Source organism: Cydia fagiglandana, chromosome 17 (genome assembly GCF_963556715.1).
Source record: "Cydia fagiglandana chromosome 17, ilCydFagi1.1, whole genome shotgun sequence".
NCBI classification, from domain to species: domain Eukaryota; kingdom Metazoa; phylum Arthropoda; class Insecta; order Lepidoptera; family Tortricidae; genus Cydia; species Cydia fagiglandana.
Window position 1 is genome coordinate 13,823,970 of NC_085948.1, and position 18,809 is coordinate 13,842,778.

Sequence of the window (18,809 nt, forward strand, 5' to 3'; positions counted from 1 at the left end):
ATAAGTAATTTTTGGTTTTTAAAGAGCGTTTTTCAATTAAAAAACATGTCAAGATCGTATTAACTCACATTATAGACGGGTCTAACGCGAATTATATTCAATTACCTTTATTTACCGACGTTTCGACACAGGTTTCACTGGTCGTGGTCGCGGCTGACTGACTGACTGACTTATGTGACCCTGAGCACCTGGACGGTGAACTGGCCCATGTCCAAGCTGTACTGGAGAGGAATGGATACCGTGGGAGGATGAAACGCAAGCCGAAGAGAACGGAGAGACATCCAGAGGTCAACAGACAACCAGCGTTTCTACCATATGTGAAAGGAATAACGGACAAAATTGGAGCAGTACTTAAGAAATTCTCCATCAAGACTGTATACAAGCCGTTATTCAAAGTAGCAGATCTGTTGCGCAGTCCAAAAGATGTCATTCCGTACCAAAATCCGGGCGTATACAAAATAGACTGTAGCTGCGGAAGTGTGTACATTGGACAAACTAAACGGAGCGTGCAAGAGAGGGTGAAAGAGCACATAGCGGCAGTTAAAAATCGCCAATTACACAAATCCGCAATCGCCGAACATCTTCTTACATCTGGCACAAATCACTGGATTGAGTTGCATAGACCAAAAGTCGTCTCCACTGAACGCCATTATTATCCTCGAGTTGTGCGAGAAGCAATTGAAATCAAGAAACACCCCAGGAATTTTAATAGGGAGGATGGTTTCAACTTATCGCCAACTTGGGAACCAGTGATACAGAAGCTAAAGCCAAAGGATCTATCTTCGGACGAGTGCGTGGATATTGTGAGTGTTGCGTGTCGGACTATTGACAATAATTAACATTATGTGTGGTGGGTGGTTTGAAAATGTGATGTCTACCCCAAACTTTTCCATACACTTTTCGTCGGGTAGATGCACAAATCTCTGTTTTGACATTTTGCTGGGACAATCAGTCAGCCGCGACCACGACCAGTGAAACCTGTGTCGAAACGTCGGTAAATAAAGGTAATTGAATATAATTCGCGTTAGACCCGTCTATAATGTGAGTTAATATGTATTCAAAACGCGAAAGTTTAAAATATTATATGTCAAGATCGCTTACCTTCTTGCAAGTTCTTTCTAATGCTAAAAAAACGAACTATAATTCATTGACATAAGAGCTATGGGACATATTTTTGAGATGATTTATACACCCATATTTTTACAGTTGACTGTACTTATTAGAAATATTAGAACAAAATAAATTATTTTTCAGTTATAATTTGATAACTGATATAAAATTTAAAATGATGCGTAAATTACTGTACAGTCGCCATCAGATATATCGGAGCGGCCAAGGCGCTCACAAATATCGGAACACGCCTCTATTGTCAAGGCTCTAGAGTGCGTGTTCAGATATTGTGAACACCTTGACCGCTCCGATATATCTGATGGCGACTGTACCTACAATTTTTACAATTTTTTTTGCCAAAGGTCATGTAAATGAAATATGTCACATAGGTATACTTTTCATAAAAAAAAAACCAATTTAATTATTTATTTCTGTAAATAATGAAGTGCCATAAATAAATACACGGACTTTTTCTTTCAGGGCATAACCCTAAACGACTTGCTAGACAAAACCCAATTCGTCCACGACCAGCGCGAGCTGGTGTTCCGCGCCGTCCGCCGCCTCCACCCCTCCTTCACCCCGCACTACACCCCCCCGGTCCTCGACTACGACTGCCCCCTCACGGACAAACTCAAGTTAAATGAGATACACAATAGACAGGGGTTGTTGACCTCGCCCGCTGAGGGGTTGATGACCTTGGAGGAGGTGAAGGAGAGAGGGAGACGGCAATTAGAGATTGAGATAAAGGGGGATATAGAGGTGCAGAATATTGACGTTAAGGATGACGCGTCGCCGACTGTTAAGTTATATGTAAGTATTAAGTTCTAAATTATGTTTGAAATTTCGTTAATATCACACATATTGTATGCGAATTCGATTTAGGGCCAGTTGCACCAACCACAATTAACAGACTGATGAACGTCAATCAGCAGAGAACTATTAGCGGATGGTGCTGGAGCTAATATACGGCGTTGCATGCAGGGCCGGATTAAGCATGTCGGGGCCCCTAGGCAGTGCGAGGCTCGGGGCCCCCTACAGTCAATTCTGCACACAGCATATTCAGTACAGTGAAATAAGTGAGCGTTTTTAATTTCAATCTTCAGGCGTCGGCCGAGCCGATAGAAATCTAACGATGTTTTTTCACTCTTATTTATTGCGTGGACATAAAGCTTTATTCTATCGGTTTTTGCCGATTCCGCGTCGCGTCAAGTGTGGGGAGAACCCTTTAGGCTTAAGACCAATTCCCAGTGGAATACCAAAGATGTGAGCTTCAGCGTCACTTTCCTATCTACCTCTAATGGCAAATTTTAAACGAGGCTAAAGGCTAAGCTCAACTAGAGCCGCAAAGTAAATTTTCTCAAAAATTAATATTTTGCGAGGCTGAACAGCTATTGTTCGACTATAAGACTAAATCAACCAAGTTAAAATCAACGTAATAATAAAGAACCAAAAATAAACGCGAGCGCAGCGAGCGCGAAATTTTTTGTTAACAATATCGCAAATTGTAAAAGCATTGTAAAAGGCTGGGTACCGATCTTTACCTGGGGGCCGATTTTTGAATTTGGATCGCTCGATTTCGTCACTGGAAAATCGTTCGAAAACGGCGAAATGCTAATTTTTGAAATACGAGCGATAGAAATTCGGAATCTAGTGGCATTGACCACTCGTTTTTAATTCTATTGGTAGAATTTAAATGCTTAGTATTGGAGTTATTATTGAACGAAATACACGAAATCGAGCGGTCGAAATTCAAAAATCGGCCCCCTGGGCCTGAAAGTCCAAAGTGCGAAGCGAGGCGAGCTTTCATGCGAAGTTAAAGCCGTGCTTCATCAGGCTTCGGGATAAATAGTTGAGCACAGAGACGAACCAATATCCATTGTATTAAAAAGCGAGACCGCAGGCACAGCGAGGCCAAAGGCTAAGCTGAAGTAGGGGAGATGTGGAACACAAACCAATGCTAAATTGAGGTAAAAAGTGAGGCTGAAGGTCGAGCATTTCTATGAAAAACTGGGGACACGTTCGTCTTCTTTGTTTTAATCAATAGTTCTCGAGATTCTGTGTCGAAATAACCAAAAGATGTTCGTTGTTCGAAAAAAATGGACCATTTTTCCTGAAAACCCCTAAACCCCTATTATTACAACTTTACAATAGGTACGCAGAATACGCCCCGTAAACTGTAACGAACCTACTGCTTCATTTTTATTGCAGTATTTCATTTATTTAAAGAATGGATCGTACAAAAGCAATAATAAAGCATACTCATTATTATAAGAATAAAAAATTTACTCATGAATTTTGACCCTATGGAACAAAATTTTATTTGGTGTGCGCTGAGCCGCCGGGGCCCCCTAGCCGAGGCGCGGGGCCCCCTAGCCGAGGCGGGGCCCCTAGGCAGTTGCCTACTTTGACTTAGGGTTAATCCGGCCCTGGTTGCATGAACAAGAGATTTCCTTTGGCAGGATTGGTCCTTAGGACCCAGGGATGGATTCAAGAAGTGGAGCCACCGAGATTTTCGAGAAGAAATCTCTTGTTCATGCAACGCCGTGGTTGACCTTTTTTTGCTCAGAGCAAACTCAACTATATGAAACTTTCCATACAATAAAATTAAACGAATGCTAAAAGGGTGACAGACGGTTTGGTGCAACCAACCCTTGGAAAAAATTGATATCAAGCTTTTAATTATCTTCCAGTTTTAGAATGAAAATTAATTGAGTTTTAGAAACGGTCTTTAATCTTTCGTGATTTTTTTTTATTGTGGTAATTATAGCAGTGTTTTTTACGCCTTTAGCGAGAGAAACTCCAAGCAACCGAAGCGGAAACCACAATAAACAAATTGTGGTAATTATAGCAGTGTTTTTTATGCCTTTAGCGAGAGAAACTCCAAGCAACCGAAGCGGAATGGAGATCGGTGGTGCGCGAGTCGTTCGAGCGCAACCTCGGCACGCTGCGCTCGCAGAGCCTCGCCTCGCACTCCGCCATCGCGCTCTACCCTTACCTGAGGGTTCTAGAGGTACGTCCATACTATAAACCAAATGAGGCACTCTGTATATTGTACACTTTATGGGGTCAGCACAAAATCTCCGTTTCCAAACTAATACAAGCTTGTCGTAAGTCCAACGCTCAAGCGTTAAATCGTGCGCATTTAACGCACTGAACTGTAGGGTGCAAAATAGGTTTTGTCTTGTGGAATAACTGTACAGATGTAGTGCGTAATTGTTTTATTTATTTAAACTTTATTGCACAATAAAATATAAGTCACGAGTCAAACCGGGGATCCGGCAGACCTCGTCGGCGATGGCGGGATAACTTGGACTCCTTTCTAAAACACTGGCCAGATATAGCTCAAAACCGGGACGAGTGGAAGAAGAGGGGGGAGGCCATTGCCCAGCAGTGGGACACAACAGGCTCATAATAAAATAATAAAATATAAGTACAAATGGCGGACTTAATGCCTTAGCATTCTCGTAAACGTTCGTATTTGTTATGCTACGTTAGTCAACCTCAGTACTTTTTGTAGCGAGACTGTCTGAACTAGCACGACACGTTCGTACGTTTCCGTGAAACAACGATGGAAAATAATTATGCACTACATCTGTATTTATCTTTTATAGTTTTGGCTTTTCCCTCTCTGTCCCGAATGGATTAAACATCATGTAAAAAGCTGATTTTATTAAATTATTTATGACGCACTAAGAAAATGTTATTTCAACAGACGGAGCAATTCGTGGAGCTCATAATGGGTGAGATCAACAAGCTGGTTGACGGCAGCGAGACGTACAGCCCCACGCTGAAGCTGCTGCAGCGGGACCTGGGCACGCAGGTCTACCACAAGTAAGTTTAACTCTAATCCATAATGGGTGAGATCAACAAGCTGGTTGACGGCAGCGAGACGTACAGCCCCACGCTGAAACTGCTGCAGCGGGACCTGGGCACGCAGGTCTACCACAAGTAAGTTTAACTCTAATCCATAATGGGTGAGATCAACAAGCTGGTCGACGGCAGCGAGACGTACAGCCCCACGCTGAAACTGCTGCAGCGGGACCTGGGCACGCAGGTCTACCACAAGTAAGTTTAACTCTAATCCATAATGGGTGAGATCAACAAGCTGGTCGACGGCAGCGAGACGTACAGCCCCACGCTGAAACTGCTGCAGCGGGACCTGGGCACGCAGGTCTACCACAAGTAAGTTTAACGCAGCGTACCACGTAGGCGAACAACACGCGAACGCGAACGGATGCGGCGCGGAGTGAATCAATCCTTTGATACCTATTTATTTATTTAATCGTATGGCAATTCGCTTCTTTTTTACTTGCTGCGAGGCTCTCGTATAGAATAGTGCAGTGCAGCAGCCAAAGTTGATTACTGTTTTGCACCACCCAGGGGTACGTGCGGGGTATCTAAGGTAATCTTCCCGCGGAGGCGAGTAATCATTGTCTAGGAAAGAAATTGTTGTGTGTTGTACATTGTGTGTTTGATACCTATAGAAGTGTCCTACGTGGGCGATCTCGTTGCGAACGCGACCGCCTTGGGCCCGCCGCGCCGGGCCGCCGCGTCGCGTTCGCGAGTTGTTCGCGTACGTAAGACGCAGTTTAACTCCTATCCAAAATTGGACACTCATTTTAAGACCCCGGACTTGCCAAAAATCCGTTAATCGTTTCTTCCCGAACGATAATTCGTAACCTGGTTAAAACAGATGTATCATGAAGCTTTGTGAACGTCAGCTATCGCTACGTTGGTGGATTAGAATTATGAACATCGATTTAAACTTTATGATAACTGTTTTTCGTTTAAAATGCAATTTAGTTATTTTTTGTTTGGTGAATTAAAAACTACTAAATCTTTTTCGAGCCCCACTAGGCTAGTGTCTACAAACTACGGCCCACGAGCTTCTCAATCGGCTCGCAATAGGTACCAACTTCCATACAAAACGGTCCATAAAAGAATCCTTGCACTAGCCCATAACCGCTTCACGTTGCATAATGAATGAAATTCTTTCACAGGTACCAAGTAGAACAGTACCGCAAGAACGGTGTCTTGTCGAAAATCTACAAAATTTACGAGCAATACTGCGAATGGTACATGGACCGCAGCGCTCTAGGCACAGACGTACCGCTCAACAGTCGGCAGGCTTGGCAAATGCTGGTACATAGGAACAGAGAAGGAGCCAGTTTGGTGAGTTATGAACTCTATCTGCAGGTCGTAAAGTGTAATTTACAATAACTTGCCTACATAGACCGCAGCGCATAAGGTACTGATGTACCACTCAATAGTAAACAGGCGTGGCAAATGCTGGTGCACAGGAACAGAGAAGGAGCCAGTTTGGTGAGTTTTGATCTCTATCTGCAGGACGTAAGGTGTAATTTACGATAACTGGCCTAGATAGACCGCAGCGCATAAGGTACTGATGTACCACTCAATAGTAAACAGGCGTGGCAAATGCTGGTGCACAGGAACAGAGAAGGAGCCAGTTTGGTGAGTTTTGATCTCTATCTGCAGGACGTAAGGTGTAATTTACGATAACTGGCCTAGATAGACCGCAGCGCATAAGGTACTGATGTACCACTCAATAGTAAACAGGCGTGGCAAATGCTGGTGCACAGGAACAGAGAAGGAGCCAGTTTGGTGAGTTTTGATCTCTATCTGCAGGACGTAAGGTGTAATTTACGATAACTGGCCTAGATAGACCGCAGCGCATAAGGTACTGATGTACCACTCAATAGTAAACAGGCGTGGCAAATGCTGGTACACAGGAACAGAGAAGGAGCCAGTTTGGTGAGTTTTGATCTCTATCTGCAGGACGTAAGGTGTAATTTACGATAACTGGCCTAGATAGACCGCAGCGCATAAGGTACTGATGTACCACTCAATAGTAAACAGGCGTGGCAAATGCTGGTGCACAGGAACAGAGAAGGAGCCAGTTTGGTGAGTTATGATCTCTATCTGCAGGACGTAAGGTGTAATTTACGATAACTGGCCTACATGGACCGCAGCGCATAAGGTACTGATGTACCACTCAATAGTAAACAGGCGTGGCAAATGTTGGTGCATACAAACGGAGAGGGCGCTAGTTTGGTGAGTTACGATTTCTATCTGCAAGGCATACGGTTCAATTTACGATAACTTTTACGTACTTACAAGGACCCAACCGTGTTAAGAGTTGATATACCGCTCAATAGTCGGCAGGCGTGGCTAAAATTTCATTGAACGACCTATAATTACTACAGAAATTGCGTATATAATGACTTAGGGGGCTATTCCACCTGTCCAATTTCTTTGTCCAATGTGTATTGCGTCTCACATTTTGCTTAATAAGAGAGTGAGACGCAATGACAGGTGGAATACCACCCTTAGTCGCGTCATGCTCAGTCGACAGTGTCGACACCCTGGAAAGCTTAAAATTGGTTAGTTTCATGTAGTGTCCATTACATTCTGGTCAGTTGTAAACGATTATCGACATTCTGTAGTTGGCTCAAGGTGCATTTTCCTATAATTATCTCACGTTACCACGAGTTATTTTGTAAACGATTGTCAACCCTATAGCGCAAGCAAGAAGGTGCACTTTCAAATGTAGTTGGTGTTTGGTACAGGACATGGAGGAGACGCCGTGGCCGATGGAGATGCGGCAGAACATCGGCAAGTTCCTCTACAACATCATCATCAACGATGTCAAGATCGACGTCAACATGTTCAAGCCTAAAGCCAAACAGTAAGTTACTTAAAGATAACCTCAGATTTCCAGTGATATTTTTGTACGAGCGTCTTCTTCTTCCTCGCGTTATCCCGGCATTTTGCCATGGCTCATGGAAGCCTGGGGTCCGCTTGACAACTAATCCCATGATTTGACGTAGGCACTAGTTTTACGAAAGCGACTGCCATCTGACCTTTCAACCCAGAGGGGAAACTAGGCCTTATTGGGATTAGTCCGGTTTCTTCACGATGTTTTCCTTCACCGAAAAGCAACTGGTAAATCATATTTATTGTATGAGCGTATTTATCTATAGGGTCGTAGATATTCTTTGGCGTGGCCTACAGCCTATATTGTTTGAAAAATTACAGTGTATGACTTGTCATTAGATTTGTCTCAGTTGTGAGATTTTGAAGAGTTTTGTTGTAGTTATGCTTTAACTGCATTCCGGATTTTTAATTATTCAAATTAAACGTTTCCATGTATATACGGTACTTAAGGTAATGATGCTAATCGACCCACAAAATTGTTATGTTTTTGTTTGTTCCACCCGTCCGCCAACATGACGATTTCTTCATGTCATTATCGAGTCACTCGCAGTATTTACTAAAAGTTGCGTCGGTAATTCGCGGGCGACCAAAGTTATAAGTCACGCTGAACGTACGTACGTACTTGCGTAGTGTTCAGACTGTCATTGCCGTCGTATGCCGGAGGTCGGATCCGCGTATGAGGAAAATATTAGAACAAAATAATCACGGGACACGAGAGGTTAAATCTGTGATATATGTACATGTATAGCAACAAAGGTACAGGTATATACATAGACATGTATCACAGCTGAACGCTCGGTCAGTGAACTCGCGGGTAGGTTAAGATTTTTATAAATAATTTAATGTCATAATTGGTGGTAGTTTTAACTTGTCTCTCGAAACATATCTTCTAATACGAAAGGACGTGCATTTGCCTTTTTATTAGTTATCCCAGTGTTCCCGGCTCCTATATATCTCAAAATTCTGCTTATTTTCTCAGGAAAAAACTCCCGGCCGTTTACAAAGTGCACCGTCCCTGGGGCCGCCTCGTCCGCCTGGAGCTGAAGCCGCACCCGGCGCTGGCGCGCCTCTGGCTGGGCGCCGCGCGCGCCGAGCTGCGCATGCGCGCCGACCTAGTGCCGCCAGCGTCGCCGCCCAAACCCTGGCCGCATCTACATTCTGGGGCGTATCTACTGACTAAAACACCACTTATAAGGTATTTAAGCTCTACTTCTCTCTCCCTTTCTCTATTTCTCGCTCGCTCGCTCGCTTCTGAATGAGCGCCGCACGAACCGAGCTACGCATGCGAGCCGATCTACTTGTAGTATCACCATCGTCGCCACCTAAACCTCATTCTAAGGTGTGTCGGATGTCCCCAACGTATTTAGGCTGATTACTTAGAGCGTATAGTAACTGGAGACGCCTTGGCTGTCATTTTTTGTACAAAACAGTCTGCCAATTTTTGCGGGGGAGGGGCACGTCAAATGTACATAACGTACAAACAGCCATGTCAGATAAACGTCAGCCCATACAAAAGGTTGCAGAATTGTACAAGGTTATCGGCAGAGGGGTAAGCTCTTAAAGGCGACTCCGGTTATTAAATGTTCTAAGGCTGATGATGATAGAAAGCTAAATAAATACATTTTTGTTCCAGAATGCCTTTCTACATCATGAACCAGTGGAAGCGGCTTGAGGAGGCGCCTCCGTCCGCGCTGTACCCAGCTTTGGACAGCCTCAATCAGCTCGGAGAAGTGCCGTGGGTCGTCAACAAACCCGTGCTGGACTTACAACTTCAAATATTCAGGTAAGATAGTTCATAAATTTCGTGCACATGAGCAAAGAAGATTTTGTAATCTCGCCAGTCGCCAGTCGTATACTAAATGCTCATTATATCAGCCCTTTATCGCCCACTGCTGAGCATAGGCCTCTCTTATAGTAGGCCACATGTTCCGGTCCTGAGCTAGTCTCATCCAGAAGTGACCCACAATTTTCCGGATGTCGTCCACCCAACGAGCCAACGGATGCCAGGCGCTTCTTTCATCTGAAAGCGGCCACCATTCTGTTAACATTTTAGTCCACCTGCCATCACTCTGCCTAGCAACATGTCCTGCCCAATTCCATTTTACTTTGGTAATGACGAAACCCACCTCATGCACTTTGGGGCGGCGACGGATCTCGACATTCCTTACTCGATCTTGAAGCTTAATACCGAGCATGGCGCAGTACTTAATGTTAGTAAAAGTAAAGCAAAGTAGCATATTACTTAAAGAAAAGCAGCATCAGCCTACCTAAGATAAAGATACCATAAAACTTATTTAATTAAAAAATATACAAAAATTAAAACAATCATAATACGCTTCAATAGTCACTTAAATACTTGTTATAAATGTACAATCATGGTTTAGCAATCTATATTCAGATCATCGTGTGTAAATTATGTTCATATTTGTAGGTCTGGCGGCAACAAGAAGCTAGACATCCCTCCCCCCGCCTCGGCGCTGGATCCCAAGGACTTCGCGGAAGCCAAGGACGCGGCGGGCGCCTTCAAGCGCCGCGTGGCGCTCAGCCGCGCGCGCGCCGAGATGCACTCGCTGTGGTGCGATGCGCTGTACAAGCTTGCACTAGCTAATCATTACAGGTAATAAATTAAACCTAGGGCTTTTTCGAATAAAACCTATTTTTGGAAGTCCGTTAATATGTAGCTCGAGCCACGAAAATGGATTGACAGGTGACACCTTATTTATCGAATACGTCTAGGTTGTTTCAATTCTACAGTGTAACAAAAAATACAAACATGCATACGACTAAACTGCTAAAATCAGACTCTGAACCCTACCAATAGTCAGATAAAAACTACTAACATATCCAGGTTACATTTTAAATGCCTTAGTATAACCCCGCAGCAAAGCAATGCAAGAGAGTATAGGCGATGTTACTCACGGCACAGAATAAATAATAGTACTAGGTACAGAAGACTCACTCTCTAAAAAGACGCGTCTGTTACGATCAGCACAGATATGGCCGCTAGGTGGCGACAGCGCCACGCGCGGCTTATGAATGAATGAATGAATGAAAACATTTATTTTCAGGCAACTATTGGCCCATAGATAAATACCTTAAAACTAGCATACATATTAATACAAAATATATCTTAAAACTAAAAACAAAATTATGGCTGCGATGCAGTTCGCAACCCCGCAGTGTCAGGGAGCCGGCCGCGGAACCGCCGGAACTTGACACCCTTCGGCCAAAACTCCTCCTTGGTGAAGGTCGCTAGTTGTTCAGTCGGAACGCTCAGCACAAAAGAATTAAAATTCACATTGTGTCGAGATTCCAACTTCACGACCCTCAGGATGAATCCGGACTTGGCTCGTACATACTTCACGATCTCCTCGACCTTCGTAAGGTAGTGTAATCGGGACACATACAGCAGCGTCGTCGGTGTTGCAGGACGAAGCAAATGGTTAGGTCCAGTCGGTGCGGTACCGCACTGATTCGGACGAGCTGACTTCTTTCTCCTCTCCACCTTCTTGAAGCCATCTCTGTCGCATCCGGACTCTTTTAGAGTCAGCTGTGACCGATCCTTGTGAACAGGTTCACGAAGGCTCTGCACCCCTTTCCTCGGCCGCTGCTTAGACTTGGACACAGCAGGCGGCTTAGCGGCAGTGGCAGCGTAGGAACGTTTTGGGGTCAACGTACTCTCGCGTGACGTGCGCGTCTCCGGTGACGTAGACGGGCGGGCGGCGGGGCGCGGGTCAGCAGTCGCCTGCTCAGCAATCGCCGACGCATCCAAATTTGCGGACTCGAAACCGCCGATGGACGCATTCCGCGCAACGTGACACACGGCTATGCTAGAGTTATCTGACCTACATTCCGAACTAGCACTACGTATTAACGCTAATTCAGAACGTAATTCACTGATGGTATTGTTCGATACCTCCAACTTAGCCTGCATTTCAGCCAGACTGTCCTTCAGGAAAATTATATCCTTTAGCAGCCTGGAAACGTCAACATGGTCCAACGAGACGACAGGTAGCCGATGTAGGTCCTTCGCCACGAAAGAGGGCATGTTTGATGAATCGGTCCCCTTGAACACCGAGATGATGTCCCGTAGACTCTTCACGCCTCCATCTCTTCGTCGTGATGGCATTTCGTCGGCTTTGCCGAGCGTCTGGTAGAGCAGCGCCTTGCCACTACATATGTCCTCCTCCTGGAAGCTGGACTTGCAGATCTGCACGATGCTGGTCTCATCCAAAGTCACGGTGGCATTTTGAATAAATGCCAACAACTCGTTGACTACGACTTGTGGTGAAGTCATAGCGAGTAAGCAGGCAGCGGCTATTGCCGCGCGGTTCGCGAATTTTAAAATTCGTGCAGTGCACTACGGCACGACCGCTTCCGGCCGCGCATTGCAACTGATATGTCTTTCCCCAAAATTGGGGTGGAACGGATGTAGTTTTAGCTACATGTAGCAAAGCGACAAAATCGCGGAGTGAGCCACGCCTGCTCACGGCGACGTTTATATCTATTCTCCAGAGAACTAGTACGGCTAACTAGTATGTTAAAAACGTTTGTACAATTCTAACATACTCATTTCCTCAGGGACGACATATTCTGGCTGCCCCACAACATGGATTTCCGCGGCCGCGTGTACGCCTGCCCGCCGCACTTGTCCCAGCTCGGGGCCGACGCGTACCGAGCTCTGCTGAAGTTCGCTAGAAAAGAACCGCTGGGACCCGACGGGTTAAGATGGCTTAAACTACATGCTATTAACCTGACAGGGACGATGAAGAAAAGCACCGTGGATGAGAGGTTTGTTTGAATTTATCTTTAGCAATGTAACTACTTGGAGCCAACGCATAACGAGCTCTGCTGAAGATCGCACGAAAAGAGCCGCTGGGACCCGACAGGTTAAGATGGCTTAAACTACATGCTGTTACCCTGACGGGCACTATGAAGAAAAGCACTGTGGATGAGAGGTTTGCTTGAATTTATCTTTAGCAATGTAACTACTTGGAGCAGACGCATACCGAGTTCTGCTGAAGTTCGCTCGAAAAGACCCACTGGGACTAGACGGATTAATGTGGCTTAAGCTACATGCTGTTAACCTGACCGGGACGAAGAAGAAAAGTGCTGTGGATGGGAGGTCTGTTTGAATTAGTCTTTAGCAATGTAACTACTTGGAGCCGACGCATACCGAGCTCTGCTGAAGTTCGCTCGAAAAGAGCCGCTGGGACCCGACGGACTAAGATGGCTTAAACTACATGCTGTTAAAAAGCACTGTGATGAGAGGTTTGTTTGAATTAGTATTTAGCAGTGTAACTACTTGGAGCCGACGCATAATGAGCTCTGCTGAAGTTTGCTCGAAAAGAGCCGCTGGGACCCGACGGATTAAGATGGCTTAAACTACATGCTGTTAAAAAGCACTGTGGATGAGAGGTTTGTTTGAATTAGTATTTAGCAGTGTAACTAAAGTTCGTTTTTTTTAGCATTAGAAAGAACTTGCAAGAAGGTAAGCGATATTGGCACGTCTTTTAATTGAAAAACGCTTTTTAAAATCAGTGACTATTACTTATAAAAGCAGAAGAATATAAATGATCGTATTAGATTCATAATTGTTACATATTTGCCGCGACTTATTTTTTAAACGTGTTTTTCAATAAAAAGACATATCAAGATTGTTTACCTTATTTCTAATGCTAAAAAAAAGAAGTATACTTGGAGCCGACACGTACCGCGCTCTACTGAGGTTCGCTTGATAAGAGCTGCAGGGATCAGACGGATTAAGATGGCTTAAACTACATGCTGTTAACCTGATCGGGACGATGAAAAAGAGCACTGTGGGTGAGAGGTTTGTTTGAATAAAACTTTAGTCTTGCCGATATCGAGCGTTGCTGAAGTTGTCAAGAGAGCCGCTGGGGCTCCATGTGCCGAGGTACCTTAAAGTGCATGCCGTCAATCTGACAGGGTCTATGAAGAAAATCACTGTGGATGAGTGGTTAGTTTGTGCGTTTGTGTTAGTGTGCACGGCGATAAATGTACGACGCGGCACACATACTAGTACGTATACAACTAATTCATATCCTGTGAACTTACTAGCGAGTAATTTTTATAATACTGTTTTTTTCTGCTTCCATCAGGCTGGAATACGCGGAAAGCATCTTAGACAAGATCCTGGACTCGGCCGATCGTCCTCTTGACGGCGAGGGCTGGTGGCAGGCCTCCGAGGAACCCTGGCAGACCCTAGCTTGTTGTATGGAGATCGCCAATGCCATCCGATCTCCAAACCCTGAAGGTTAGTCCATGTGCTAATGTTTATTTTGTGTGACATTGTGCTTGCTTTTATTTACATTATCATTTTTGTAGCACTGTCCCGGCTTTTTGCCACGATTTACATATGTGAGCCTAGTTCGGCTTGGCATCTAGTTCTAAAAATTGGCGTAGGCGTTAGTTTTTACGAATGCTCCCCCATTTGACCTTACGGGAGTAACCTACAGCCTAAGGGCGGAGAAAGCTACAGCCTAAAGACGGCGCGCGAACTCGCATGCGATTTTAGTTACATGGCGAACTGTTGGTTACGTTCAATTCAATTCAACCGACCGATCAAAACCCGCTATATAATGAAACTAAAACTCGTGAAATTATGACAATGACAATGGCTCAAATTGACGTCCTAACTCGAAACTCGAAAGCTACAATCATGGTATAATAATATACTCCGCCTGGTACTCTCTTCCCGTCTTTTCTAGGTCACCTGACTGACACAAGTCTACGTCATCATGCGACAGCGCTATATGATAATATGCGATAGCGCTATATATAGCGGCCATGTTATTGTGACGTAGGCTTGTGTCACTCTGGGAAGAGAAGACCATGTTTTATTAGACTATGGCTGCAATTAAATTTTTGTTGTTTTGTACAGAGTACCCGTGCGGGTTCCCGGTGCACCAGGACGGGTCGTGCAACGGGCTGCAGCACTACGCGGCGCTCGGCGGCGACGCGGCCGGCGCCGCCGCCGTCAACCTGGCGCCGAGACACCGGCCGCAGGACGTGTACGCCTCGGTGTGTGCGCTGGTGAGTACATCACTATACAGAGTACCCGTGCGGGTTCCCGGTGCACCAGGACGGGTCGTGCAACGGGCTGCAGCACTACGCGGCGCTCGGCGGCGACGCGGCCGGCGCCGCCGCCGTCAACCTGGCGCCGAGACACCGGCCGCAGGACGTGTACGCCTCGGTGTGTGCGCTGGTGAGTACATCACTATACAGAGCACCTGTGCGGGTTCCCGGTGCACCAGGACGGGTCGTGCAACGGGCTGCAGCACTACGCGGCGCTCGGCGGCGACGCGGCCGGCGCCGCCGCCGTCAACCTGGCGCCGAGACACCGGCCGCAGGACGTGTATGCTTCAGTCTGCGCACTGGTGAGTACATCACTACGAACTGCAACACTGTGGGCCAGTTGCACCAACCACACTTAACATACTGATCAACATCACTCAACAGAGTACTATGAAAATGCCCATACAATAAAATTTAGCGAACACTTTAACGGTGGCCGACGGTTAAGTGCAACCGACCCTATGTAGTTCTACTGCAGGCTAACCCCCTTATTTATAAACGCGCTACAAGCCTCAATTAGCTAATAATCGTTTGGCTTTATCTGTAATTTTGACTTATGTATTTGTAAGAAAGGGATAAAAGATAATTTAACTAAATCAGGCCCATAAAGTTTTATGAATAAGAGGGTAAGTAAGTATATTACTACCTACTTTATACTACATTTTTAATTTCAACGTAAACTCAACTCAAAAGTATCGAGTTTATAATTTGAGCATACTCAATCACTAAAATTAAAGCCAGTAAAGCGTCTCTGTCCACATGTTTCCTTCCTAATTTGGACCTAAATCCCATGTACTAAAGTTCAAATTTGAACCTAACTCCCATGTACTAATGTCCAAATTTGAACCTAAACCCCATGTACTAAAGTCCAAATTTGAACCTAAACCCCATGTACTAAAGTCCACATTCCCCAGGTGGAGGAGATGCGGGCGCGCGACGCGGCGGCGGGCGTGCCGGCGGCCATCATCTTGGAGAATTTCGTGCGAAGAAAAGTGATCAAGCAGACCGTCATGACCACCGTGTATGGAGTCACGAGGTTCGGGGCGAGGCTGCAGATCGCTAAACAGCTCAAAGGTAAATATGCTTTTCACGCTTTGTCACAGAATAAATAATAGTACTAGGTACAAAAGACTCACTCTCTAACAAAACGCGTCTGTTACGATCAGCACAGATATGGCCGCTAGGTGGCGACAGCGCCACGCGCGGCTTATGGCATTTTTAGCTACTTGTAGCAAAGCGACGAAATCGCGGAGTGAGCCACGCCTGGCTTTGTGTATGTAAAATTGGACTTGCCCGACCGCGTTCACAGTCACTAACAAACTTACTTAACAACTCTCCCGCAAATGATAACTCATAGATTAAATAATACGAGCGAAACGTTTAATAAAACGAGTTTCTGATCGTAAATCTCTCTCACCAGATATCGACGAGTTTCCCAAGGAGCACGTGTGGTCGTGCAGCCAGTACCTGACCACCAAGACCTTCGACAGCCTGCGCGAGATGTTCACCTCCACCAAACTCATCCAAGACTGGTTTACTGACTGCGCCAAGTAAGCGCAATTTGCTCCTGAATCAAATCCTGACTTCGTGATTCTAAATCGGTCCTCTGTTTTCGGGGAATTGGGGTACATACATATAGGTCAGGAAATGAATGCTCAAAAAACGTTGTAGAGGGAAATGCTAGGAACACAATTTTTGACTCCGTAACTTTGTTTAGACTAGTTAGGAGGTGAACATATCAAAAGTCCCCGGCTGTAGCCCCGGTGCTGCGGGGTAGAGGGGGGTAAGAAGGTCGAAATTTTCGGTTTTTCATTGATATCTTGGAAACTTTGCATCTTAGCGACATGACTACTAAGATAAACCGAAAGCTCATAAAATTAGTTACAAGTTTTATCCAGTCAAGTTTTTCGATATCTTGAATAGTTTTTGAGATAGACGCTCTTGAAAGTTTATTTAGGGAATTTAATGTTATCTTGATATCTACATCAGTGATGCTGTTAGGCCATGTTTGGCATCATTTTCGTATAAATCGGGGGTGCTGAATTCATTTATGGTATCACATTGACACTATTCCGAAGTAAAAACAAAATTAAAAATATATATATTTTTTTAAATCCCTCTTCACGCTTAAACCGCTGAACCAATTTCGTTGAAATTTGGTACAGAAATAGTTTTAGTCTCGACACAGGACATAGGATAGTTTTTATAACCAAAAGCATCTTTTGAGGATGTGAAAAGTGGGGTGGAAGTTTGTATGGGGAGTCAGTAACCGCTGAACCGGTTTAGGTGAAATTCAGGATGGTATACATCTGTGATTTAGATGAAAATGATACCTAACATGACTTCAAACCTTACCTTAAGCAGTATGAACCTCAGGAATTCAGTTTCGTCGATGAAGTTGAATTCCCCCCATACTCCATTTCACAACTTTAAAGGATGATTATTGAGATAAAAAGTATCTTATGTCCTGTCTTGGGACTCGAAATATCTGTATACCAAATTACAATTAAATCGGTTGAGCGGTTTAAGCGTGAAGAGGAATTAAAAAAAAAAGTTATTTATTTAAAGTTTATGTTTTTTATTAGGAATGGTGTCAATGTGATACCAAAAATGAATTCAGCATCCCCGATTTATACGAAAATGATACCAAACACGGCCTAGCAGCTTCACTAATGTAGATATCAAGATAAAATTTAAAGCCCTAAATAAACTTTCAAGAGCGGATATCTCAAAAACTATTCAAGATATCGAAAAACTTGACTGAATAAAACTTGTAACAATTTTTATCAGCTTTTGGTTTGTCTCAGTAGTCATGTCGCTAAGACGCATAGTTTCCAAGATATTAGTGAAAAACCGAGAAATGAGACCTTCTTTCCCCCTCTCCCCCCCAGCACCGGGGCTACGGCCGGGGACTTTTGATATGTTCATCTCCTAACTAGTCCAAACAAAGTTACGGAGTCAAAAATTGTGTTCCTAGCATTTCCCTCTATAACTTCTTATTTCTTGGCCTAATAAAAAATAAAGGATCTTCTAAATTTTGATGTTGGTTAAAAATATCAGTAAGCAGCCAATTTTGTTTGTGTGGGAATTTCGTAACATATGTGTGATATGTGCCTGGAAGCGCAGCTCACTAGATTTAGACCAAGAAAAGTCTGCAGCGATTTTGATAGCCCACGCAGTGCAAGTGTTATTTACACGTCATAATTCGATAGAAGTTTGACGTTTAAAATAACACTTGCACTGCGTGGGCTACGAGTATGTAAATCGCTACAGATTATTCTTGGTCTAACTCTTTTCGCTTTCGTCCAATCTTTTTTGAAAGTAATGAAAGATGAAAGATAAAATCTTGTATACGTAAACGCTTGCAACATTACACTTCACCTTAGTTACACTATACATTTAAATGATTTATAAACATTTATTTCCATGGAAAGTGGTTAAAACTACAGTAGAAAAAGAAGTGTTTTATAACTTTTAAATTAGGGTTGTCGTTTATATTCGCAGGCTGATCTCAGGCATATGTGGAGAGAGCGTAGAGTGGGTGACGCCGCTAGGACTGCCAGTGGTGCAGCCCTACTACCGCCGCGGCACCACCGCGGCCAACAGCCGGACGCCGCTTGACCACCAACAGTAAGTTTATTATTTCTATAGTAATCGTGGGTCCGCTAAATTGTAGCTCCAATTTGACATTGTGATACTTTACTTAATGTTAATACTGCTACTTTCTACTGTACGTACGCTCCCAATGAATAGGCCCCCTGAGCCTGGAAACGTGTGCACGACATTCACGACATGTACTATATCCTTCTGTGATTCAATGACATGTACCATTTTCTTGTCTGATTCAACTGATAACTGAATTTTTACTG

General features: G+C 44.4%; 1 protein-coding gene across 1 annotated transcript in view; it reads left to right on the forward strand.

Annotated features, from left to right (window-relative positions):
* LOC134672556 (DNA-directed RNA polymerase, mitochondrial) overlaps positions 1 to 18,809 on the forward strand; it is a 31,253-nt gene that overhangs the window by 9,630 nt on the left and 2,814 nt on the right. The window contains exons 9-22 of the mRNA XM_063530498.1: positions 1,591 to 1,920; positions 3,980 to 4,120; positions 4,823 to 4,941; positions 6,111 to 6,282; positions 7,698 to 7,816; positions 8,825 to 9,040; positions 9,479 to 9,628; positions 10,277 to 10,462; positions 12,427 to 12,636; positions 13,965 to 14,119; positions 14,747 to 14,898; positions 15,855 to 16,014; positions 16,361 to 16,490; positions 18,445 to 18,570. Of these exons, the coding sequence (XP_063386568.1) occupies positions 1,591 to 1,920; positions 3,980 to 4,120; positions 4,823 to 4,941; positions 6,111 to 6,282; positions 7,698 to 7,816; positions 8,825 to 9,040; positions 9,479 to 9,628; positions 10,277 to 10,462; positions 12,427 to 12,636; positions 13,965 to 14,119; positions 14,747 to 14,898; positions 15,855 to 16,014; positions 16,361 to 16,490; positions 18,445 to 18,570 (2,366 nt within the window). The remainder of the gene's footprint in view (positions 1 to 1,590; positions 1,921 to 3,979; positions 4,121 to 4,822; positions 4,942 to 6,110; positions 6,283 to 7,697; positions 7,817 to 8,824; positions 9,041 to 9,478; positions 9,629 to 10,276; positions 10,463 to 12,426; positions 12,637 to 13,964; positions 14,120 to 14,746; positions 14,899 to 15,854; positions 16,015 to 16,360; positions 16,491 to 18,444; positions 18,571 to 18,809) is intronic.